This window comes from Gobius niger (assembly GCF_951799975.1).
Source record: "Gobius niger genome assembly, chromosome: 2".
Lineage (NCBI taxonomy): Eukaryota > Metazoa > Chordata > Actinopteri > Gobiiformes > Gobiidae > Gobius > Gobius niger.
Genome location: NC_136853.1, coordinates 2,108,969 through 2,134,597, shown reverse-complemented (window position 1 = coordinate 2,134,597; position 25,629 = coordinate 2,108,969). Strand labels below are relative to the sequence as shown.

At 41.3% G+C, this 25,629-nt stretch overlaps 3 protein-coding genes across 3 annotated transcripts in view; 1 reads left to right on the top strand and 2 right to left on the bottom strand.

Annotated features, from left to right (window-relative positions):
- Window positions 1–3,403, bottom strand: part of LOC306959889 (polyunsaturated fatty acid lipoxygenase ALOX15B-like) — a gene marked incomplete at both ends in the record, with an annotated part of 59,030 nt that extends 55,627 nt beyond the window's left edge. Inside the window, 6 exons of the mRNA XM_079552141.1 lie at window positions 1,267–1,433; window positions 1,514–1,629; window positions 1,697–1,819; window positions 2,020–2,104; window positions 3,076–3,274; window positions 3,341–3,403. Coding sequence (XP_079408267.1) covers window positions 1,267–1,433; window positions 1,514–1,629; window positions 1,697–1,819; window positions 2,020–2,104; window positions 3,076–3,274; window positions 3,341–3,403 — 753 coding nt within the window. The remainder of the gene's footprint in view (window positions 1–1,266; window positions 1,434–1,513; window positions 1,630–1,696; window positions 1,820–2,019; window positions 2,105–3,075; window positions 3,275–3,340) is intronic.
- LOC306983125 (uncharacterized protein) overlaps window positions 1–25,629 on the top strand; it is a 269,919-nt gene that overhangs the window by 99,355 nt on the left and 144,935 nt on the right. The gene's annotated exons all lie outside the window — the stretch shown is intronic.
- On the bottom strand, window positions 15,371–21,286 carry LOC306959888 (polyunsaturated fatty acid lipoxygenase ALOX15B-like; the record flags this gene model as incomplete). Its single annotated transcript, XM_079552140.1, has 10 exons — window positions 15,371–15,550; window positions 15,606–15,800; window positions 17,243–17,343; window positions 17,424–17,545; window positions 17,626–17,795; window positions 17,870–17,956; window positions 20,110–20,313; window positions 20,386–20,529; window positions 20,970–21,124; window positions 21,193–21,286. 10 exons carry the CDS (start codon window positions 21,284–21,286, stop codon window positions 15,371–15,373), a joined length of 1,452 nt encoding a protein of 483 aa, XP_079408266.1.

The following is a 25,629-nucleotide window of genomic DNA, read 5'->3' as shown; positions in this document are numbered from 1 at the left end:
ATTTCCTTTGATTTCTTGGGAATCTCAGGAATTTTAAACATATAAGCAAGAATATTTCTGAAAATCATCTTGGGGCCAGAGGCTCTTTGCTGAGGGGCCGGATCTGGCCCGTGGACCTGACATCTAACTAATAACAAAGCATTATTATGTATGACACGTGTTGGAGAGCCTTTATTCCAACATGTTTCATACATGTCTCACACATGTAGAGCTCTCACATCTTAACCCCTTAACTCCCACCTGAACCCAGCACATTTTCTCCAGTTTGGCTTTACCCCAATCCAAAAGCTTCTGGAAAAAAGCTGTGAAAATAGCAACAAAACTGAGACGAAAACAATGATGGAAATGTGACAAAAAAGTGACGAAAAATTGGTGAAAAAGTGGCAGAAATGTCACAAAAATGTCACAAGAAATTGACGAAAAAATGTGACAAAATGTGACAAAAAATGACAAAAATGTGACAAATATTTGATAAAATGTTGACATTTAAAAAAAAAAAAGTGATTAAAATTTGACACAAAAATTACAAAAAATTGACAAAAAATGACAAAAAATGAAGAAAAAATGTGACAAAAAAATGACACTTTTTATTTTTAAATGTGATAAAAATTTGACACAAAATTACAAAAAAATGACGAAAAAATGACAAAAATGTGACAAAAAAATGACAAAAATGTGACAAAAAAATGACAAAAAAAAATAAAATAAAAATTGACACAAATTTTTTTTAAAAATGGCGAAAAATGACAAAAAAAATGACAAAAAATATCAAAAAAATTACAAAAAAATTACAAAAATGTGACAAAAAAATGACAAAAATGTGACAAAAAAATGACAAAAATGTGACAAAAAAATGACAAAAAAATTAAAAAAAATGTGAAAAAATAAATAAAAAATGTGATAAAATTTGACACTAAAATTTTACAAAAATTGCGAAAAATGACAAAAAAATTACAAAAAAATTACAAAAAAATGACGATAAATGTGACAAAAAAAATGACAAAAAAATGACAAAAAAATGACAAAAATGTGACAAAAAAAAATATGACAAAAAATTGACGAAAAAATGACAAAAAAGTTACAAAAATGATGAGTTGAATACTAAACAAAAAAATGATGGGAAAAAAATGTGATGACGTGAGGAAACAGATCCTCTCGGTTCAGGCGGGAGTTCAGAGCTTGACATCAGCAGAGCCTGAATCTAACATCTACTTCACAGGGTCAGATCTAATCCCAGAGAAGAGGATCATTGAAATGGGTAAAGACCTTCAGTTCCTCTGATAATGCCTTGGTTCCCTCCAGTGTGACCAGATCATCAGTGACAGGGAACTTTTCGGGCAGACAGTCGCAGCGTTTGATCATCATGGGGTTGACGCCGTTCAGACACTGGTAACCAAAGAAAGCGTCTTCTCTCCAGTTCTGTTTCACATAAACTGAAGAACAGAACCAGTGATAACAAACACATATATGCTTCTCATGGGGGTCAGTGAATGTGAATGTTCCTGGACATTACCTGACACGTCTGAGGTGATGCTTTTGGCCAACGCTTTTTCAACGGCTTCAAAACTCTCCCAAGAGTCTATGCCCCAAATCCAGTTATACATCTCCATCATCTTGTCCTTCAGCATTCTACACACGTGTCCTTTGTTAGTACATACGTGATGAAAGCATGTTCTTAGTTCACTTCAGGACTTACTCAAGAGTAGCATTGAGGAAAAAGTCTTTAGTCTTCGTGAAGGAGAAGCGGACTTCCGACGGCAGAGCGTAGACGTCGTCTGCATCGATGCATTGGGGTAAACCCTCCTTATACACTTTCCAGCTGGAAGAGACGGAAACGTGAGCTGGAACATGGAGCTCACGATCCTACTGTGTGTGATCTGAAGTTCACACGCCCCTCCCTACAGTCATTGTTCTGTCATTCTCCCTCATCGTCCTCTTTGCTCGTGTAATAAAGTTTACTTCACTCTTTTTTCAGGTCGTGGTCGTTGTGAGTGAATTATTATCATGTTTTGTACTTGCCAGTATTTGTCCTTCCTCCTGTCGAGCTCCTGCTGTCTCGTGTACTTATACTTGTCTGAGTTATGTTGTTCCCAGGATCTCAGAGCTACAGAGACAATACATATAATACATATCGTTACACAGACCTTATAAACCAGAGTCATGCCCGTCTAAACACTTCACAAACGCCTCAACGACATTTTGACCAGTTTTCACACCTGAACAAGGAAGTGTTGGAATCACATGACCATCTGAGGAAAGGGACTGAATATGGGACGGATGATCTGGTGGCTCCAGTGTGGCTCATATTGATTCATGAGTAATCTTTGAATCGAGGCCCCGCCCCTGTTCTCGTCCTCAGTTCAGCCCACAGCGCCCCCTGCAGACTTAGCTCTTCATGCACCTATTTGACATACTTTAATATGAACCCCCGGCTCATGTCGTCTGTACTCACATATGTGCACATCAAAAAAGAAAACACGACACGCCCTTTAACAAATCCTGTGTGAGACGTTTGGGAACAGCAGGAAGCCTGGCTGAATGTAGTGAGTGAGTGAGTGGTGGTGGGAGGGGCTGATGGCAAAGATTGACAGCTTCACTTCCATCAGTCTACCCCAGGGCAACTGTGGCTACAACATGATGAGAATAGTACAAATAGTATAGTAATAGTAAAAAAGAATAGTAAAAAAGTCAATATCAAGCATTGGCTTAAATGACTTGAATTGAGGAAATGTTTCTTGTTTTGTCGGTTTTCACTCATTTAGACACTTTTCCTGATCGGACCGAGTTTCCTTTGCTTGTTTGAGGACATTTCAGACCAGTTCTAGGGTAAATCTCGCTTGAAATAAGAAAGTAAAATTGCCAATGAGATAAGACTGATTTTCTTTCCCCATTGGCAAAGAAAATGACCTGAAATAAGGACGAAATGTATCGAAACGAGTCAGAAACATCTCAGAACAAGTGAAATAATCCAGGACAAATGCCCAAAACAACTAACTTTGGATTATTTTGCTCAAATTGAGACGTTTATACTGATCTAGTTCAATACTTTATGCAGTGCAGTGTTGTAATCCTGACCTTTGCCCTCACAGAAGCTGTACTCCTTGGTTCTCTTGATCCAGTGGTAAATGGGAAACTTGAAGACTTTCTCCTCTGGAGAAGTCACCTCCACCTTCTCTACAAACCAAGGGTTCTCAAAGACGTTCCTCTGCTTTTGGAGCTGAACACACAGCAGTTCTCCCAGGGGGTTTCCACACGTCAGCGTTAACGTAGTTTCCTGAAACACATTTACATTTGCTGATTTATTCTGGGGTTGATTAAGAAAAGTTTAAAAAAGACTTACCGTCCCAGTCATCCTGGTCCAGTCGCTTTCACCATCTTCACCCACTAGTTTAATGTTGATCATGTCTAAACTGTCAGCCAGACTGTAAGCAGTGAAGACCTTTACTGTGTAAGTCAGCATTTTCAGCGAAATTGAGAAACCGGATTCCTGAAAATGCACAAAAGAAACTGTTCCAGAAGAAAAGAGTCAATGTGGAGCTGAGGTGGTTTCTGGACTGAGATCTGCTCCTTTATGAGCAGCAGCCTGTGATTATGTGGGAGGAGCTTGGCCCAAAAACCTGTTTGTCAAGACGGATTCATTTTGATCTTTCCCAAGAAATGTTGGCGTTAAAACGCCCTGAAGGGAAACTGTAAACATGTCTCTGCCAAATGAGTTTAAACTGAGGGGACGGTCTCGTCTTCTGGAAGACGGTCTCGTCTTCTGGAAAACGGTCTCGTCTTCCGGAAAACGGTCTCGTCTTCTGGAAAACGGTCTCGTCTTCTGGAAAACGGTCTCGTCTTCCGGAAGACGGTCTCGTCTTCTGGAAAACGGTCTCGTCTTCCGGAAGACGGTCTCGTCTTCTGGAAGACGAGACCGTTTTCCAGAAGACGGTCTCGCTCCAGGTTTAAGCTGCGTCAAACTGAGTTTAACCTCTTAACTCCCACCTGGACCGAGAGGATCTTTTTCCTCACGTCATCAGATCTTTTTTCCCATCACATTTTTTTTCGGTATTCAACTCATTTTTGTAACATTTTTTTCATCAACTTTTCGTCACTTTTTTGTCAGTGTTTTCTCACTTTTTTTTTTCACATTTTTGTTTTTTTTTTTGTCATTTTTTGGTCATTTTTTTTGTAAAAGTTTTGTCATTTTTCGTCACTTTTTTGTCACGTTTTTGTCATTTTTTTGTCAATTTTTTGTCATTTTTTGTCAATTTTTTGTCATTTTTTGATTTATTTGGTCATTTTTTCATCAATTTTTCGTCACTTTTTTGTCACATTTCCATCCCTGTTTTCGTCTCAGTTTTGTCACTATTTTCACAGCTTTTTTCCAGAAGCTTTTGGATTGGGGTAAAGCCAAACTGGAGAAAATGTGCTCGGTTCAGGTGGGAGTTTAGGGGTTAATCCATGAGTCAAGGTTCCTCACAGATTTATTTGGGAATTTTCAAGGACATTTTCTCAAACTGCATTTTCATGACTTTAGTCACTACAGACTGAACTTTCCAGGCTTGGACTCAACAATATCATCAGGGCTTTTTTCAAACAGATTTTAAAATAACTAATTCCACCTGATTGAATTTTGAATTTCAACAAGCAAACATCTTTGTAACTAAATGTCACAAAATATAACCACACATTTAAACTTGTGTCGATCCATTATTCACATTTTGTAGCTGAAAATTAAAGTTTTAAATTTAAGGCATTTTGGCAGAAAACTCACTTTATATTTTTCATCATATTTTTGTCAGTTATTTACAGAAGTTTCAAATTGTTATCTCTACGTTTAAAAGGTTTCCAGCTGTAAAAGTCTTACCTGGAGCACGGTCTGCTGCAGCGCACAGATCAATGACCCCCCCTGACCGTTTATATAGACCTCACTGAGCCTGGACTTTGACCCGCCTCCCACTCACTTCCCCAGAATCCAGATGTAAAGTTGCCAAAGTCACAGGCGTGTCTGCTCTGAGCCAATCACAGCCCTGAGACCTTTTCTACAGAATGATGAGTGGGGACACTGGTCCAGGGCTGAACTCTGTCCTGCTCAGTGTTGCTTTTTCCTCAGAATCATAAACCCCTCCCTCGGTGACGAGGTCATGCACAAGAATCAGACAATGATACAGATGTGTAGCACCGATAAAACCACTGTACAAAGGCCTGACTGTGGGAGATCACAAAGGTGTCAAACTAGCGCCACCTCCTGGTCATGTCCAGACGCCTGGAGGACGCCATACCTGGGGTCACAACATGGCCCCTCCTGCAGCTGCTGCCAGTCCCGTATCTGCCACAGACCAACAGGTGAACGGAGCTGTTTCAGACAGCACCATGTTCATAAAGGAAGAATCATTCTACAGGAAATCAATCTTTAAGAGATGGTGCCAAAAGACACAGAAGGTACAAGCAAAGATATTTAGGCCCGAGCGCCATCAGGGCTGGGGAAGGGCCTCTTGTAATCATATAGAAAAGTCCGCGCACGAATCGGTCAAACATGCACTAACGCACTCCTCTCTGATCAGAAAAAAAACATTGTAATTTATGGGCTCTGTACAATTACAATGTTGATTTTTGCTTTATATCTGTATGTGCACGGGACGTACATATATAATGCAATATATGGTGAGTATGGTTAGTTTTACGAAAATTAAAATAATTTGGCACAAAATTGTATTAAGTCGCTCCGATCAGAAAAGTCAATCACACCTATGCCATATTTTTCACGGTGTTGCCGTAGCGATGACCAGAATGTCCCAGTTTTTTTTTCTGATGGAAAAATGTTAAACTCCATAATTCAGCAACATGTGCTGTTTCTATCTCCTCCCAGGAAAACCTGGTGAAGAAGATCTAGAGAAGTGAAGAACCAAAGGTTGTCCAAAGTACTTGGATAAACTAAGTATTTTCAACCCTAAGTAAAATTTAAAAATATGCTTCAGTTTGCAGATATAGTGTGATACAAATTCATCCAATGACTAAACAAAGGCTGTGTATTATTGGCACAAAGACACTTTCTCTGAAACTAATTGAAAAATACAAAGTATGATCTATGAGCTCAAGGACTGTAAACCTGAATACAGTTGAGAAAGACATAAAAACTCGCATAAATCTTAAAGTTTTTTTTTAAGTTAAGTTAAGTTTTATTTCCATCTAGATTAAAATGGTTTTGTTCATAACATTAAAATGATAAATGTTGAGGGTCTTTTGCGTCATGACATCACGATGCTTGCGTGACGTAGTTCTGCGCAGCCGCAGTCGCTGCTGCTGAGGGAGCGTCCGCCTTTGACCTCCAAGAACTTCTACGGCCTGAATCAGGTAAAGCACTTTATTCATATCCAGCGACAGGATGTCTGAGTTCAGTTTGCAGGTAGTTTGACCCCAGAGGAATTGTTTATGCTTCAGATTGAACTGTTTAATCGATAAAGCGTCGGACCTTTTCCCGCTCCTTTTTTTAAACTGCAACGACGCACTTCCGCCCGCGTCCGACAGACGAAAATCCTTAAAAAAAATAACCGTGAGGACCTTTTTAAATATGCACGCGGGTAATTGGTGACGGCAAAGTGCAAGTAACGTTAATATCTTTTACTATATCGTTTTCAGTGCTGTTTTTTCTACGTGCTGGCAGACGCACGGAGCTCTGAGAGAACTAACTCTGACAAGTTATTTTTAATTTGAAGAGCAGGTTATATTTCTTTGGGCTAATAGAAGAAATTGCAGTCATTGTAGAATTAATCTTTGATTGTAAAAGGGCTTAACCAAAATAAACTGTATCAGCTGCTTATGGGCATGAAAGGGTGCAATGCAAATGGGCTACAATGATCCCTGTTCAAGATAATGTAGAATAGATTTGATTAGGTCATTGTCCAAAGAACTTTTGATTTATTGGCCAAATCGCCCACCCCTAGATTAATCCCATTTGTTTTTGTAACGCAGGTTTACAAGTGCTTGACAAGAAAGGAAATTATAGCACAAAACAAAGGTAAGACCATGCACATGATTATTCTATTTTACTGCTTTTGTTTATTGGCTTATTGTGTGTTTGAGGCTTTCCCCCCCTCTTCTTCCAGCCTGGCTACTCCCAAGCAGGGTCGATTCTTTATCCTCTCCTTTTCACCTAGATGACCCTTGAGCAAGACACTTCCCCCATCTTGTCTCCAGTGTCTGCACACGCTGCAGTATGAATCGGAGAGTGTCATGTAGGTGGAACAGCGCTATCGAGGCCATTTACCATGGTTTATGATACATATTTTAATTATGTCAAGGATACCTGTCAGAGTACTAATAAATGTTTATGTCTGTCTAGAGATTCAACTGTACAAACACCATCTTACTAACTTCATTGATATCCACAAAGAACACGGTAAAGTGAGTGACTGTTGCTATAGTTATGTTCAGGTGAAGTGTTCTGACTTCAGTGTCCTGTTTGTCCATGTTACAAATCCAGGAGGAGGTGCTGTGATCTGGAGGCCTGTGTGAGGATGAAGACATGAAGGCTTTCCAGTGTCACCAGTGTGTCGTACAGTCTGTGGAAATGAAGCCCACACTGTGACAGAGACTCAGCTCATCAGTCAGAATGTAAGAAGAGTCAGGTTTCACTTTGTACCGCTCATCCATTATTAAAGTACCGCTCATCCACTACTGAAGTACTCACAAATGTGAATGTTCTTCAATGTTTTTGTTGCAGTCGACTTGAGGCTCTGGGATCTCGTGCACTGACACATTAGGATGAGAAGCACTCACTGAAAGACCCGTCTTCGCTTTAAAAGTGAGTAAATGCAATGCACTTGCTAAAGTACATTCAGTGACGCATTTCCAATGTAAGTACTTTTTCTGGACTCATAGTGTTGCAGCCAATTATTTCTTCTTTTTAAGTGGTCGCATTTCCATGCACTAAGTTGCACATTTATACAAGCTTAATAAGAATGTAATCTATAGTAGGAAGCACAAACTGTTGTGGTCCCCAACCTGGAGCAGGTGTGTGTGTTACTTAATGTAACAATGCACACAAAGCTCTCGACTCTAAAGCTTTGTGTGCATTGTTCATCTGTTTGCATAGATCTTTTTAATGCCTGGCTTATAACGTGTTGGAGCAATATTGGACACATTTAAACAACAACAAAAATTATAAAGTGCTGATGATGAAAAACAATCAAACCAAAAGATTCCAAGCTCAGGTTCTCTACAGTCGGCCTGGAGCTTGTGGTGCTGCACAATATCTTTGATACTGAGCTGTGGGGTGTTTATTACTGGGATCTACTCTCCTAAATGTAAAGTATTTACTGATGTCCTTTGTGCTTTATTCCAGTCACACGAGGACCTGCAGTACCTGGAGGAGCCTCTGTCCTCCCCGGTGCTGCTGTTCCTTCAACAACAACCTTCCAAAGAGGACGTCTCTGCTTAAGGTTATAATCCTTACGGGCGAACTGTATTTTTATTTTGATCCATAAAGAATCAATTTGTTTGAATTGTTCTAAAATTACTGCCACATGACACTTTGAGGAAAAAAAATAAATGCTGATGTTTTCATATTGCTTTTCTGGTTTTGATTTCAGTAAGATTTACATGCTTTAAACAAGCACTGGTTTCAGGTTTTTAGAGCTAGTTTTAGGATAAATTTTGGTTCATTTTAAGATATATTGACTTGTTTCAGGATAATTTCCACTTTTTTTAAGTAAGGTTAACTATAAACAAAAGTTGATATGCTCATAATAAGTATATTTTCCTTATAGATGAATCTAAAGATAAGTTTTCTGAGCTTGAAATAAGTCTTGCTTATTTTGTACTGCTTGTTTCAAGATTTTGACATCTTATTTTAAGATTTCTTACTAAGTAAAATTAACTTGCTGCATGGACAGATAATTTGACTAGTTTTAAGTATTTTTATCTTGAAATGCTGGTATTTTATCTTGGTTTTAGCTACCTCTTATTTGCAGTGCACTCACGGGGAATGTGGGACATGAAGGGGTTGGGAACCACTGAAGTATAATATTCTCTCGTGTTGATGACGCACATTTCAAAGGTTAGAATGAAGCTGTAAACATGAGACATTTTGATCCAAACGCTTTGAGCAAATCAGATCAAAGACGAGGAGTTTTGTGGCTAATTATTAGTCAGAAACAAGACTCTGTAGGTGAGAAATGAAAATAGAGACATGAATCTGAAACTTCTGCTGAAGAGACAAAAATATGAGGAAAATGTATCGTTTTCTGTCATTAATAATTTCCATCTAAAAAAAACACATTTTTCATATTAATAAAAAAATGGCCAAAATGTCTCATATTTTCATTGACTAAATCTAAATAAAGTTCAGAGCCGAGTTTAAACGTGTGGTTTGATTTTGTGATGTATTAGTTCTAAAGATTTGCTCAGAGGGATTTTGGATCTGGTTTAGTTTTTCAATGAACTGGTTATTAGTGAAAATAATCTTTCTTTTTGTTTCTCCATAAACGTGTCTGATCTGATCTGTCTGAGCCTGTAGAGAGTCTGGAGTGATGCAGATGATCCACAGTGTTTAGGCGTCTTTGCATCGGCGCCATCTGTTGGTGATAAAGTATTACAGCAGTGAGTCTGAACAAAGCTCGACACTGACTGAGCTCATTTATTCTCCTTCAGAAACGTGAACAGACTCGTCCGGAGTTTCACCTCTTTAAGGGTTGTGTTCCCCGTAAGAGTACCAGAGTCACGGAGCCTCCATAGAGAATGAATGGGGAAACTAAACCAGTAATAACTCGATAACTCCCTGAAGAGGAGTCGCACAGGCCGGACACATCAGCGTGCCTGAAATGGGGGCGGATCATCCTGCTTTTGTACCAGTGTGCCCGAGGGACTCGCTGGGAAGAAGTCTTTTCTTTTGTTTTTGGAGGTTTGGAGGCGGCAGAGCCTCGCACTGGGGAGCTGTTTATTGTTTATTGTTTATTTATTGAGACATTACAATGAATATGCTCTGCAGACTTACACATCCAAACTGTCTGTCTAACTCTGTCACTCTCCTCTTCCCCCCCCCCCCCCCCCCCCCCTCACCTCTCCTCCCCCATTATGGATGTTTATAGTTGTGATTTCACACACTGCACTGATCATAGATTCAATGAGATGTGGATATCTCATTAGTCAGGGTGAATGATGTGAGTGAATGTATGGTGGTGGTCAGAGGGTCCGTTGGCGCAGACGAGTGCAGTCTCCCCCAGGGGAAACTGAAGCTACAAACGTAGTTTAACCACCGAGTGTGGAGTGAATATACAAGTGTCTTCTTCTTCTTCTTCTTCTTCTTCTTCTTCTTCTTCTTCTTCTTCTTCTTCTTCTTCTTCTTCTTCTTCTTCTCGTGTGATACACATATTTATCAGCATAAATAAGATCTATAGCAGAGTAAACATTTATTTAACATAATACTTCCATTCAGAAGTACAGAGCGCATAACTTTTTTTCCTGCAACCCTTGAACGCCTCACAGCCTCCGGTGCTTTTTCTTCCATTAGGGAAAAATATCTGACGTCTCCTGTAGATGTTGATTTATTAAACAGACATTTCATGAGGATCAGCTTCATCAGAGCAGGTCGGTCACATGTTACTTTAATAAACTTCTGCCATAATGCTAGACTCTGTTAGCCACTGATGCTAAACTCTGTTAGCCACTGATGCTAAACTCTGTGTTAGCCACTGATGCTACACTCTGTGTTAGCCACTGATGCTAAACTCTGTTAGCCACTGATGCTAAACTCTGTGTTAGCCACTGATGCTACACTCTGTGTTAGCCACTGATTCTAAACTCTGTTAGCCACTGATGCTAAACTCTGTGTTAGCCACTGATGCTAAACTCTGTTAGCCACTGATGCTAAACTCTGTTAGCCACTGATGCTAAACTCTGTTAGCCACTGATGCTAAACTCTGTGTTAGCCACTGATGCTAAACTCTGTTAGCCACTGATGCTAAACTCTGTTAGCCACTGATGCTAAACTCTGACCGTGTTAACTGCTAATGCTAGACTCTGCTAGCCACTGATGCTAAACTCTGTTAGCCACTGATGCTAAACTCTGTTAGCCACTGATGCTAAACTCTGTTAGCCACTGATGCTAAACTCTGTTAGCCCCTGATGCTAAACTCTGTTAGCCACTGATGCTAAACCTTGTGTTAGCCACTGATGCTAAACTCTATTAGCCACTGATGCTAAACTCTGTTAGCCACTGATGCTAAACTCTGTTAGCCACTGATGCTAGACTCTGTTAGCCACTGATGCTAAACTCTGTTAGCCACTGATGCTAAACTCTGTTAGCCACTGATGCTAAACTCTGTTAGCCACTGATGCTAAACTCTGTTAGCCACTGATGCTAAACTCTGTGTTAGCCACTGATGCTAAACTCTGTTAGCCACTGATGCTAGACTCTGTTAGCCACTGATGCTAAACTCTGTTAGCCACTGATGCTAAACTCTGTGTTAGCCACTGATGCTAAACTCTGTTAGCCACTGATGCTAAACTCTGTGTTAGCCACTGATGCTAAACTCTGTGTTAGCCACTGATGCTAAACTCTGTTAGCCACTGATGCTAAACTCTATTAGCCACTGATGCTAAACTCTGTGTTAGCCACTGATGCTAAACTCTGTTAGCCACTGATGCTAAACTCTGTTAGCCACTGATGCTAAACTCTGTTAGCCACTGATGCTAAACTCTGTTAGCCACTGATGCTAAACTCTGTTAGCCACAGATGATAAACTCTGCAAGCCACTGATGCTAAACTCTGCTAGCCACTGATGCTAAACTCTGCTAGCCACTGATGCTAAACTCTGTTAGCCACTGATGCTAAACTCTGTTAGCCACTGATGCTAAACTCTGTTAGCCACTGATGCTAAACCTTGTGTTAGCCACTAATGCTAACCTCTGACCTTGTTAACTGCTAATGCTATACTCTGTGTTAGCCACTAATGCTAACCTCTGACCGTGTTAACTGCTAATGCTATACTCTGTGTTAGCCACTAATGCTAACCTCTGACCGTGTTAACTGCTAATGCTATACTCTGTGTTAGCCACTAATACTAAACTCTGCCGACCGCCATCACTTAACTCTGCTAGTCCTTATCTCTGCTAATGCTAAACTCCGCTGATGCTAAACTCTGCCGGCCTCCATCACTTAACTCTGCTAGTCCTTATCTCTGCTAATGCTAAACTCCGCTGATGCTAAACTCTGCCGGCCTCCAGACACAAGCGTCTGCAAAGGTTTAGTGGCTGTCGGTTATTTGTCATGTGTTGCTCAAGACCAGTTACGAAGTTGGTTTGCTTCAAACAATTACAATGCTTAACCCCGTCTAAACCTAGCTCATTTTCTCCAGTTCGGCTTTATCCAAATCGACAATCGTGACTGGAGAGCTATAGGCACGTGTATTGTGTAATGCCTAATCCGAAAGCTAAGGCCCACAAAGCTGATTGTAAGTTTGTCGTGTGGTCGCTGGGGTTTTGTCACTTCTTTGTTGTGTTATTGTTGCTTTTCTAGCACACTTTTATTACTTTTTTTCATCTTCATCCTTATTATTTTGACGCTTCTAGGTTTGGGTTAAACTGGAGAAAATGTCCTCGGTTCAGGTTGGGGTTAAGAGTTTTAATGTGTTTAAGCAATGAGTCTTTTTAAAGAGGGGATATTCTGCTTTTTTCAGTCACGTCATCAGATTTTTTTTCCATCATTTTTTGAGGGTTTTCAACTCATTTTTGTAACTTTTTTTTAAATGTTTTGTCACTTTTGTCATTTTATCGTCATTTTTTATGTCATTTTTTGTCAAATTTTTATCAATTTTTTGTGGATAAAGTCTCATCCAACCAACTCCGGACATGACATGGCTGCATTTACCCAGAGTGAACACCAGATGGCAGCAGGTGTCCCTCTACAGCCCTGGTTGCTTTTAGTCTGGATTAAAAGTTATTTTCCCCGTTTGCACCTGGGAACTGTCCGTGGTCCTGAACCCAGAGGAGCTGGATGAGGAGGCAGCAGCGGGGCTGGCTCTTAGGGTTAGTGGAGCTGGATGAGGAGGCAGCAGTGGGGCTGGCTCTTAGGGTTAGTGGAGCTGGATGAGGAGGCAGCAGTGGGGCTGGCTCTTAGGGTTAGAGGAGCTGGATGAGGAGGCAGCAGTGGGGCTGGTTCTTAGGGTTTGTGGAGCTGGATGAGGAGGCAGCAGTGGGGCTGGCTCTTAGGGTTAGTGGATCTGTATGAGGAGGCAGCAGTGGGGCTGGCTCTTAGGGTTAGAGGAGCTGGATGAGGAGGCAGCAGTGGGGCTGGCTCTTAGGGTTAGTGGAGCTGGATGAGGAGGCAGCAGTGGGGCTGGCTCTTAGGGTTAGTGGAGCTGGATGAGGAGGCAGCAGTGGGGCTGGCTCTTAGGGTTAGAGGAGCTGGATGAGGAGGCAGCAGTGGGGCTGGCTCTTAGGGTTAGAGGAGCTGGATGAGGGGGCAGCAGTGGGGCTGGTTCTTAGGGTTAGAGGAGCTGGATGAGGAGGCAGGAGTGGGGCTGGCTCTTAGGGTTAGTGGAGCTGGATGAGGAGGCAGCAGTGGGGCTGGCTCTTAGGGTTAGAGGAGCTGGATGAGGAGGCAGCAGTGTGGCTGGCTCTTAGGGTTAGTGGAACTGGATGAGGAGGCAGCAGTGGGGCTGGATCTTAGGGTTAGAGGAGCTGGATGAGGAGGCAGCAGTGGGGTTGGCTCTTAGGGTTAGTGGAACTGGATGAGGAGGCAGCAGTGGGGCTGGATCTTAGGGTTAGAGGAGCTGGATGAGGAGGCAGCAGTGGGGTTGGCTCTTAGGGTTAGAGGAGCTGGATGAGGAGGCAGCAGTGGGGCTGGCTCTTAGGGTTAGAGGAGCTGGATGAGGAGGCAGCAGTGGGGATGGCTCTTAGGGTTAGAGGAGCTGGATGAGAAGGCTTTGTTTAATAATAGAATAGCTGAAGAGAGCAGTTCTGATCCTTGTGCTTAATGACGAGGATGTTTTTTATCGTCAGTTTAATGTCCATGCTATGGGCATAAAAGGAGAGAAACTCATGATTTGGACCCCCTCCTCCCCTGACCTCAACCTTATTGAGAGTCTTTGGAGCCTCAAGCAAAACATCTATGAGGGTGGGAGGCAGTTCACATCCAAACAGCAGCTCTGGGAGGCTATTCTGACATCCTGCAAACAAATCCCAGCAGAAACTCTCCAAAAACTCAAGTTTAATAAATGTAGGAATTTTGAAGCTGCTCAAATCAGGGCCCTAAATATATAAATATCAATGGGGCAGAAAAAACACTAGGAAGAAAATGTGAAAACTCAACTTTACAAACAAACTAAAAAAAAACGATCTAAATCAAAGCTGTTACTGATCGTTAACCCAAGGGTGTTTTAGAAAAAATGTAAATCCAATTTCTGCCCAAACTCACTTTTTATACAGAAAATCAACCACTCTCTAACAAAAGGAAATAACTCATTGCAAAAATCATGTCTCCAGTCCAAATGAGAAAAAGGTTTTTGGAAGAGAAGAAGAATGCTTATCCCCCACTGTTACTTTGAACTGACTCCTCAGAGTTCAACTGCAGGTCAGACGCCATGAGTGACACTAAATACTTTATTGTGTTTCGCTCTGAAAACAATCACACCATTATCCACATCACGCAAGACAACACAAGTCTTTCATTTCAGTTCAGTTTATTTTGAAAGATTTTTCCTCCCAATATCTACCAGACGTCATTTGATTAGTTTGGAATTAAGGCGAGACACAGCAGGTGAATAGGGGAAAAAAATAAATGTAGAGATATCAATTTGAAACTTTTGCTGAACATCACAGATATAAATATGAGAAAAAAATGTATTGCACTTTTTCTGTCATTTTATGTTTTCACATAAAAATAAGGCATTTTGAGCATTAAAATGGCCAAAATTGTCTATATTTTGGGCAACAAAATCAAAATAATGAATTGAGCCAGATTAAAATTTATGGTTTTATTTTATTGACATATTAGTAACTAAGATTTTTTCAGAGGGGATTTTGGATATTTTGTTTTGTTTTTCAATAAACTAATCATCAGTGAAAAAATCTGTAAAAACTCAAATTCCGCCTGTTTTTTTGGTTTCAAAGCTGAATAAATCAGGCTAGGAATTAGATATTTAAAAAACTGTCTGAAAAAACCTTCAAAATATTGTTAGGTCTCAGACTGGAAAGTTTGGAGTCTGTGGGAGCTGCTATAAGGGTTCCCTCGTTGCCCGAGTGCGGCTTTTTTTCATTCAGTGAACACCAGCTCTGAAGTTTTGTAACGACCACGATACATTCGACAGCACTGGTCAAGCACAAAGCCAGTATCAGCACTCTGCCTTCCACCAGAAATCAGGGCAAAAAAAAGATAAAAGTAAAAGCTTTAAATTCCCACACTGTTCTCCATCAACTCTGGATCCAGATACGTGTACGGCAGGTCCAGATTTGCGTTCCGTTTGCCAATAGCTGCACCTAACTCTTTCAGTTCTTCTTGAAACTTCTTGATCAGGTCACGGGGAACCTCCTCACAGAACAGTTCTTCTGGGTACCGACCAAGAGGAACCTGAGAGAACAGCAAAAGTCATGAAACCAATCACACAACAGCAACAGTAGCTCACATGGTAAAAGTAAAAGTCATATACAAAGTCTGTGGACTGTTTGCTGAGGAGCCAGAGAATGGCCAGGATGTTCACGGTGGCGTTGACGTCAGGGAGTGTTTGCAGAAAGACGTTCTCGTTGGCTCTGCCCTTCACGGTGGGCGGGGCGCGTTGTAAGGTGGGCGGGAAGTTGGGCATCCAGTTCCCAATGTCCAACTGCAAAGCATCAAAATCACCCGAGGCTGACTCATTAAAATGACACACACTCTCGATGGCAATTGAGTTTAGATGTAACAGTTTAATATTTGGTGCCTCCTCCCCCAGACTCTGAGTTTCTCTGCTTAGACTTAGAGGTCCGGTTTACTAGATGTGCATCAGCGTCTGCCATGATCAGAAGCATCCGAATAGAGCTGTCAGTGAGGAAGGAGTTTGGGAAAGGAGCCTGTGCTTCCTCTTTTAGCATAGGGACCTCTGGAGGTTCCTCACTAGCGGCGTGAAATCCCATAAGCCACCGCAAGAAGGTCTAGAACAGGGGTGCCCAAAGTGGGGCCGAAACAATTCTGTTGGCCAGAGAGAGACCAACTTTTGCGCTGTGTGTGGTTAATACTAACTCTCTTCCATTCATTCTCAATGGTAAATATGGATGCAGTACACTTTTTGACCACCAGCGTCAAATTGGGGGCGCTGTTTCACTTCTTTCACAGAGTTAAGGAAACACTGTTGTGGTGTCTTGGTATTTATCAATTACAGAGCGTTTTAGCAGCAACTTTCACAGTTTTCCATTTTTTAATTCAAACGTTGTTACATCAACATCAGTATATTTTAAAATTTTACTTATAAAAGAATTGATGTTAAACTGACACTTTTTCAAAATAATCAAATGTGGCATTTTCTTTGAGTGAACAAATGAGGTAAAGTTTCTGTAGGTTATGTAGATGCAGGTTTTTTTTTTGCACTAAATTGCTACAATGGTTGACTTTGTTCTACTACAACTAGGCTTTTGCCATAGTTACCATTTGTTTTAATATAGCACGTTATTTGCATGGATAGAAACAAATGCAAATGTAGGCGATCGAAAACATTAAAAGTAAATAAAATAAAGTAGCTTTATAATTTGCAGTTCTATGTGTTTTTCATGCTTGACATCGCCGTGTTTGGCCCGTGACTCACAGGCCCTTTGTCATTTTGGCCTCGGAGACAAAAAAGTTTGCTAATCATCACCCACACCTGTTCCTCAGATCACAGAACACCAGTTCTGAACAAATCCACTGCCGGTCAAGTAGCGAACAGAACAAACTCCTCCTGCTAACATTCAAAGCTCTCCATAATCTGGCTCCGGCTTACTTCGCCCCTTACACCCCAGCACGCTCACGCCGCTCCTCATGCGGGCGCTCGGGCCTTCAGCCGCTCAGCACCCGGGCTCTGGAACTCACTCCCACTGCACATGCGTTCACCCATGTGCTGTCGTTTTTACCCTTTTAAATGTAAGGTGACCTTGGGTGTTAAGAAGGGCACCAATAAATAACATGTATTATTATTATTGAAGTTTTAAACAGATATCACTGCATATTAAAATTGGATATAGACGTTAATAGGTACAATCCTATAGTGCAGATATACAATATACAAGGAACCTTTTTCATAGTTCACATCATCACCTGTCCATTGTTGACCGCTGAGTGCTGGGCGGAGGAGGTGAAAATGACCATAGTGACAAACTTCACCAGTTCATCCACCGCACTGAAGCTCTGGGGGATTCCTAAAACATCACCACTTTCATTATAAACTTCATTATTGTCCAACTGTTTGGTAAAGAACTGGGTTTTCCAAATGACTCACCTGATTCTTTGCGAGACAGAAATCCATTTTCAAATACATTCTTGATGAAGTTCTGCAGCTCCGAGTCCTTTTGGACATCGCTGTCGCTCTTGTAGTAGTTGGTCAAGATGCCGCTCACAAACCTTAAAAGATCATCATTTCACAGTCACATGTGTCTCTGTTGCAGCAGTAGAACGAACAGCCTCCTCAGAATCCTTTGTACCTGTGTATGATGTCCCACAGCCGGAGGCCGTCGTCTCTGTAGTAGTATTTGGGCACTGACTCCACCCCTCTGTCCTTAATGTCCTCTGGGAGACAGAGGGAGCGGTAGGTCAGTGAGGACAGCGCCCTCTCCAGGATGGTGATCATACCCTCACCACCAGCGGCTGCATACTGAGAGAGAAGTTTGATTGTTTTTAATCATCATTGTGCATTAGGGACATACTATCTATGAAATGATGGCTTACCTTTGTCAAAACCCCGTCTTCTGAAATGAGTTGTTTTCTCGCCAAAGTGTTGATAGCAAAGGTGTAACGAGTGTGAGGAATCAGAAGCTGATGAGCAAAACAAGGGACAATTAATAATGTTGACGAAAAGCTCTGCGAAAACCCATATCACTAAGATCAGAGCCAAAATGGCAAAAAACGTGTCTTTAATGGGCAGAGCGAGACATTTCTTTGATAAGCAGTCATTACATATCATGTACAGTTCTCTTACCTGACATACTGCGCGGAAATCTGGGGGAACACGTATAAAAGCAATGCAGACGTTCTATATAAATTACAAAAGAAGGCCTTACGAATTATCCACAAAGTCGGATATAGGGAGCTCACCAACCCACTATTTGTACAGTCGCAGATTCTCAAATTCACAGAATTGGTGCAATTAAAAACTGCCCTAGTTGTCTTCAAAGCCATAAACAGTTAAACAGTACTCCCTGCAAACATTCAAATCATGTTTTCAGACCGTGATGGGGGTTATAACCTAAGAAGGAAAATGAATCTTAAGAAAAAATATTCCCGCACAACACAAAAAAGTCTGTCCGTTACACGAAGTGGAGTCGACCTCTGGAACTTATTAGAAGAGGACTTAAAAATGCATTCAACTGTAGGACAATTTAAAATAATGTACAGAAAGTAAATACTGGAAAAGTCTGCAAAACTCTTGTAAATTAATCATCTGTTCCTTAACTGTGAATTGTCTGTTATTTTGATCCGATTATGAGAAGTGTGTAATGAATCCGGATTTATTATGTGATGTCCAGAATGTGCACCTTCAGCCTTATGCAAGTGCAACACAAGAATGTTATGAACTAATGACTTTACTGTTTGGGATTAGCTAAGAGGAGCTGTTTGTTGATTTAATTCACTACTAAGGCAATTCCTCAGACTAGAATTGCCGCATAGATCTCATGGTTAAAGCCTAAATATACATACAAAAATGATTGTGTCGTGAGCAGTAGTTTAAGTCTGAAAGGAGGGGTAGGGCATAAGTTATAACTAACTTCTTCCTACTCCCTTTGAGCAGCACTAATACCTCTTATGTTGTGAAAAATTCTGCATGTTGTATGTATACTATACTTGTATGCATCTGTTGTTCAAATAAACTAAACTAAACTAAACTAAACTGGGGACTTCGTCCAGCTTGGGTGTGAGCTTTATTGCCGCAATACCCGGGAGAATCCGCTAGGCAAAACAGCATCTGGCCAGAGATGCCAAATTCCATGGAATGCTTTTCCGCGTACTTCTATTGGCTGCACCGATCCCGTGGGTGCTGCAGGGCTGGAGCTGTATTCGACATTTTCCCCAGTTTTGCCTAAATCTTTCCATACTGCCCCCCACTCTTTAGCTCTGCCCATTTTGAAACAGTGTTTTCCCCGTTTTTGATGAGGTTGGAACCATAGGCTATTTTAACGGTGGATGGGTGGGCCACTTACAAGCCACTTACAAGCCACTTTAAAGGCATTTTTGGCGGTAGTGGCTGCGTTTGCGCAACATTAGGTCCAGCTCGGGAATGTGCAGGCGCACCGGATTGTGTCCGTTCCAATCCAACAAAGTCTGTGAAAGATATGAGGCCTTGATTTTTGTCGAAAATGGCCTCTGACTTGCGGCCTTGTCATGACCACGCACAAATGATTTTTAAAGCAACATGGGTCTGGGACATTGGCCAAAATATGAGGCTTTCAATTGAAAACTCTGGGATAAGTGGTCAGAGGTTCAAGAAATATGATTTTGAAGGTTCCAGGTTCGAGCCAAGATGTATGACTTCCTGTAGCGTTTTTGACGTTTTTTGGGGCCATAATATATTTTCTGATGTGGTCTATGTCCCCGGCCAGTGTCACCTTTGTACGATGACATTTTTTGTGACCGGGCTCTCATTGACTCAATGCCTGTTTGAGGGGGCGCCACTGAGCCATCTTTTATCACCTTGCGTTTTCGGTCTCTGTTTTTGATTTGAATTAGACCCTCACGGGACACTGCGTGTCCGTTGCTCGGACCTAATTATAAATTTGCAAAAACACTTAGTATTATGTTATTTATCAAGACAGGTGCTAAATAGAGCATGGAAGCTGTAAAATGGCTATTTGTGGGCACCACATGGGCTCCAAATGTGACATGTGAATGACAGAAGGCTCCGTGACTAAGAAACGCATCAGTGACTTTGGGGAGCGACTGGTGAATGAGCCCGTCTTTAGTGCGTACTGTACCTTGTAAAGAGGGTGCGCTCTGGGGATGTTCCTCAGTAAAGCCACACCGAAGACCTCCGCCAGCAGGTGAGTGCGCAGCAGGTGCACATTGAGCTCGTGGTCATGGAAGTCGGCGCTTCTCACAAAGGTCTTGGCCAATAACCAGTCGTACTCACGGTCAGAGGGGAGGAAGATCGGGTTGTCCTCTGCTGGTTTCTGTTTGAGCTGCAGGAGAAAATCAAACCTGTAACTCTTTACACCAGAGTGTAACACCAGAGCTCTGGACACGCTCCTCACCTGAATGGCCACAGGCTTCAGCTCATCCATCGGGGTTTTGTGAAGGAGGACGAGCGGAGCCGTGAGATACTGATGTTCACCATTGATCACATTGGTCTTCACTCCATCCAAAAGCTTGTAATCACACAGGAACATGTTTCCTTTCTAAAACACAAACAACACTTATTATCCATAACATTCACAGACTGTTTCTCAGTCTTGTTACTTTAAAGTGATAGTCTGTAAGTTTGCAACGTGAGGAGAGAGTCATGTGACATTTGGAAGTAATCGCGTTCCTGACAGGCCGGTCCACAGGAGCTCGTCTCATTGGTCAAAGGATGGCACCACGATTCTGATTAGTGTGACATCAGGGCCAGCAACTCAACTCTTGTCTACTTTTGCTGTGGGTAATCAAAGAATTAGATCCCATATTACTTTAGTCACATCTCCATGGAGACCAGCTGCCCCCTAAACACAGGTCAGGGGAACAGTGTTTGGGCATTTTTCAATGATAATAATAGTCTGTACTAAAATAAAAGCTTGTATATGAATCTATTTATTGGGTGAAATGTTTTTAATCGAAAGTCTTTCGAGTGAGCACATACCTCCATTTCCCCGTTTAAATCCAAGTGGACCATCTCATCCGTGACAGGAAAGTGCTGAGGCAGAGCGGTGCAGCGTCGGATCAGGATGGGGTTGAGTCCACTCAGGTACTGGGAACCGAAGAAAGCGTCTTCCCTCCAGTGCTCGTACACGTACTCTGAGAAACATCAGCACAGTGATGACTCTGAAGTCACTAACACCAGAGCTTTAGGTTCAGGTCATTACTTGAGGCATCGTTTTTGCACCAGTTGAACACTCTGTGTAGACAATCAAAGTCAGTCCAAGGCTGGACACAGTCGGCCAAACCAGTCAGTTTCATCACTGCAAGCCTTTGAACAAAACATTTTTAAATGAGTTTGTCACAAAATATCCAACACTATTGTGAACATGACTTACCCTTTGAAATATGTCCAATCAAATTCAACCTCTTTTGTGAAAGAGAATCTGACTTCAGGAGGAAGACCATGTTCTGTGTTCATGCAGTGAGGCATTCCCCCTTTATAAAGGTCCCAACTGGAAGAGATGCAGATGTACAGTTATGTTGATGAAATTAAAAAACAAATCCATGTAACATTAGGTGCTCACCAGTATTGTGCTTTTCTGTGCTTGAGCTCGAGCTCCCGCGCTCTTTTTATCGCAGCTTTATGCTCCTCAAAGCCAAACATAGCTACAATATTCAAAAAACAAACATGATAATCAGTATAGGCTCATTATATCACCCAGACAGACCTTCTCAAAGTATTTGGTACATGGTCTCAATTTATATAGCGCTTTCTCTCCTACTTAGCCTTTCAAAGCGCATGACATCCAGGATTCACTCATTCACACTCTCATTCATAGACAGGATGTGTCTTGCCCATGGACACAACAACAGTGTGCACCTTCAGAAGGCAGGAATCGAACCCCCAAACTTCCGATCATGAGACGACCCGCTTTACCACTGTTGCCCCAATTTAACCCTATCTCAAGTTAGTATCATTTTCTGCCCCATTGACCTCCATTATATAAACTCACTTTGCATCGCTCTGCCATCACACTATAAAATCATTAATCCAACATTATTTGTGGTTTCTTCTGTTCAGAGGACAGATGGGAGTTTTTACAGTACATATAGGATGGTGTACTGTGAAGAACACTTTATATTTCCAATTATGGGGCTCCAAAGTAGCGTCAGGTGTGTGGGGGATTTACTGGTCTGGGGCGGGGTGTCGGTGTGTGTGGGGGGGGTATACTGGCCTGGGTGTGTGTGTGTGTGTTTTTTTTATAATCTGTGTGTAGGTGTGTTTTATAAAGGGCTGCTTCATTACAGTCACATTTGTATAAAAGTTTGTAAACAAAAACTCATGGACAACCACCCCCAACTCACAGACCCTTCAACACCCCCCCAGCACCTCCCCCAACGGGATGAGCACGTTCCCCATGAGCCTCAGAACACAGAAACAGCCTCATTATCATGTTGTTCCCATAGAAAGCTAGGTAGGAAACTCCAAGAAATTAGACCAGGCTTTACAGCTGCTTAAAACGTGTGGAAAGTGCAATGCTAACACAAAACTAGCTTGTTTTGCCGCCCACACATGGAGGTGCTGCAGCGTCGTGGTCTTAAAGCAGAGCAACCAGCGGCCATTGTTAAATTCACCCAAAGCTTTTAGGCTATATCCACACGAAGACAAAACGCTCATGTTTTCTGAAACTCTCTTTGTGAGCACGAAGCAGCTCAGTAAATGTGAGCGTCCACATGGGTCGACTCTGTGAAAACGGCGCAGTTCATCTCCCAGGCCTGTGTGAGGCGCCGTGACACTAACACAGATGATAGAACTGACTTTTACTGTCAGTCCAAACACACAGACTGACTTGTGTTTTTCTACTTGTCACCTGTGGCTTGTGGACGGCAGTGGAGCAGAGAGGGGCGGGGTCAAACCATCACAGTAGGGCTGCAACTAACGATTATTTTGTAAAAGATTAATCTATGGACTATTTTTACGATTAATCGATTAGTCGCTTGGCCATGAATGGTGTATTTTTTTATCACATAAAGCTGAAGTGGATCCGCTTGAGGACGTGTTGATGGAGTAAACGTAAAGTAAATGTTTGTTGGAGGCTCTTGGCGCTAATTCTGCTTCTGATCGGATGAGACACAAACAGATATTCATGACATTTACAATGTACAAAGTGTACTACATGCACTTACTATAAAAAAACAAAGTAGGTTTTTATCAAAAATACCACATTTTCATGTAATTTTTGCTCTATTTGAGTCTGTGTGAACCAGAAAACGATTAATCGATTACTAAAATAGTTGTCGACGATTTAAATAATGGATTAGTCGTCAATTAATCGATTAGTTGTTTCAGCCCTACATCACAGATCCATGAGGAAAACTCATTATCAGGTCAGTAGATTATGGATCACAGACTCTGGAGCAGTGATGTCATCGCTTTAGTAAAAGTTGCGGAGACGACGTAGCAGCGGCGCCGCGTAAACAGCGTTTTGAGATCTCTCCACTCTGGGACCTAGTTTGGAAAATGTTGGTTTACAAACCCCCAAAACTTCGGGCTCGTACGGACGATACACTGGACTGATAAAATATCTTTGTGTTTGGTCCTCAGCTTGACTTCGTGTGGACAGGGCCTAAAACTCACAGATGAAGAGACCAACTCCACACTCTTTTGAACATTCCCTGAAAGAAGTGTCCCCAGCCTGCACTGACCTGTCCCCTGCATGTAGTAGTGGATTTCCTCATCCTCGATCCAGTGATAAATGGGAAACTTATAAACTTGTCCTTCTGGAGACGTCACCTCCACTTTGTCCACAAACCAGCTGTCTTGAGTAAACAGTAGCAGCTGCTGCTTATCCAGCTCAATCATCAGCAGCTTCCCCAGGCTTTCCTTGCAGCTCAGAGAGATTGTAGATTCCTGAAATCATCCAGATCTGAGAGGTGCTGTCACGCACGTGTTAATGAATACTGTAAACGACTTACTGATCCGTGAAAGAAGCCGAACGGCCCCTCAACCCAGGTACGTTCACTCTCTCCATCCTCACCCACCAGCTTGATGTAAATGTCGTTAAAAGTGTGTGAAAGAGGGCAGTCCCCAGTGAAGACTGTGACAGTGTATGACGGCATCTTCAGCTTCAGAACAATGAACCCTGAAAACAGAACGTTCCAAATGAAATGTGTCTGTGGTTAAGGGGAGACACTACAGGCAAAACTCAATTCTTTCAGTTTTCAGGCTTTGGACCAGTTTGGTCTTAACATATAAACTTTCAACTGGAAACAAACAAGTAAATCCCTGATCTTCACAAAACAGGTTTAATTAACCTCTTAACTCCCGCCTGAACCGAGAGGATCTTTTTCCTCACGTCATCAGATTTTTTTTTATATCATTTTTTTTGTTGGGTATTCAACTCATATTTTTAACTTTTTTGTAATTTTTTTGTCACATTTTTGTAATTTTTTTGTCACATTTTTGTCATTTTTTTGTCATTTTTTTGTCACATTTTTGTCATTTTTTTGTCACATTTTTGTCATTTTTTTGTCGTTTTTTTGCCACATTTTGTCAAATTTTTGTCAAATTTTTGTCACATTTTTGTCATTTTTTGTCACATTTTTGTTATTTTTTTGTCACATTTTTGTCATTTTTTTGTCACATTTTTGTCACAATTTTGTCATTTTTTGTCACATTTTTGTTATTTTTTTGTCACATTTTTGTCATTTTTTTGTCACATTTTTGTCACAATTTTGTCATTTTTTTGTCGTTTTTTTGTCACATTTTGTCACATTTTTGTCAAATTTTTGTCACATTTTTGTCATTTTTTTGGCGTTTTTTATTAATTTTTCGTCACTTTTTTGTCACATAAATTGTCTTTTTTTTTCTCTTTTTGTCACGTTTTTGTCATTTTTTGGTCAAATTTTTGTTATTTTTTGTCAATTTTTTTATTTATTTTTTGTCACTTTTTTGTCACATTTCCATCACTGTTTTCGTCTCAGTTTTGTCACTATTTTCACAGCTTTTTTCCAGAAGCTTTTGGATTGGGGTAAAGCCAAACTGGAGAAAATGTGCTCGGTTCAGGCGGGAGTTTAGTGGTTAATCCATGAGTCAAGGTTCCTCACAGATTTATTTGGGAATTTTCAAGGACATTTTCTCAAAATGCATTTTCATGACTTTAGTCACTACAGACTGAACTTTCCAGGCTTGGACTCAACAATATCATCAGGGCTTTTTTCAAACAGATTTTAAAATAAGTAATTCCACCTGATTGAATTTTGAATTTCAACAAGCAAACATCTTTGTAACTAAATGTCACAAAATATAACCACAAATTTAGACTTGTGTCGATCCATCATTCACATTTTGTTACCGAAAAAGTATTAAATTTAAAGCATTTTGGCAGAAAACTCACTTTATATTTTTCCTCATATTTATGTCAGTTATTTACAGAAGTTTCAAATTGTTATCTCTACGTTATCTTTACGTTTAAAAGGTTTCCAGCTGTAAAAGTCTTACCTGGAGCACGGTCTGCTGCAGCGCACAGATCAATGACCCCCCCTGACCGTTTATATAGACCTCACAGAGCCTGGACTTTGACCCGCCTCCCACTCACTTCCCCAGAATCCAGATGTAAAGTTGCCAAAGTCACAGGCGTGTCTGCTCTGAGCCAATCACA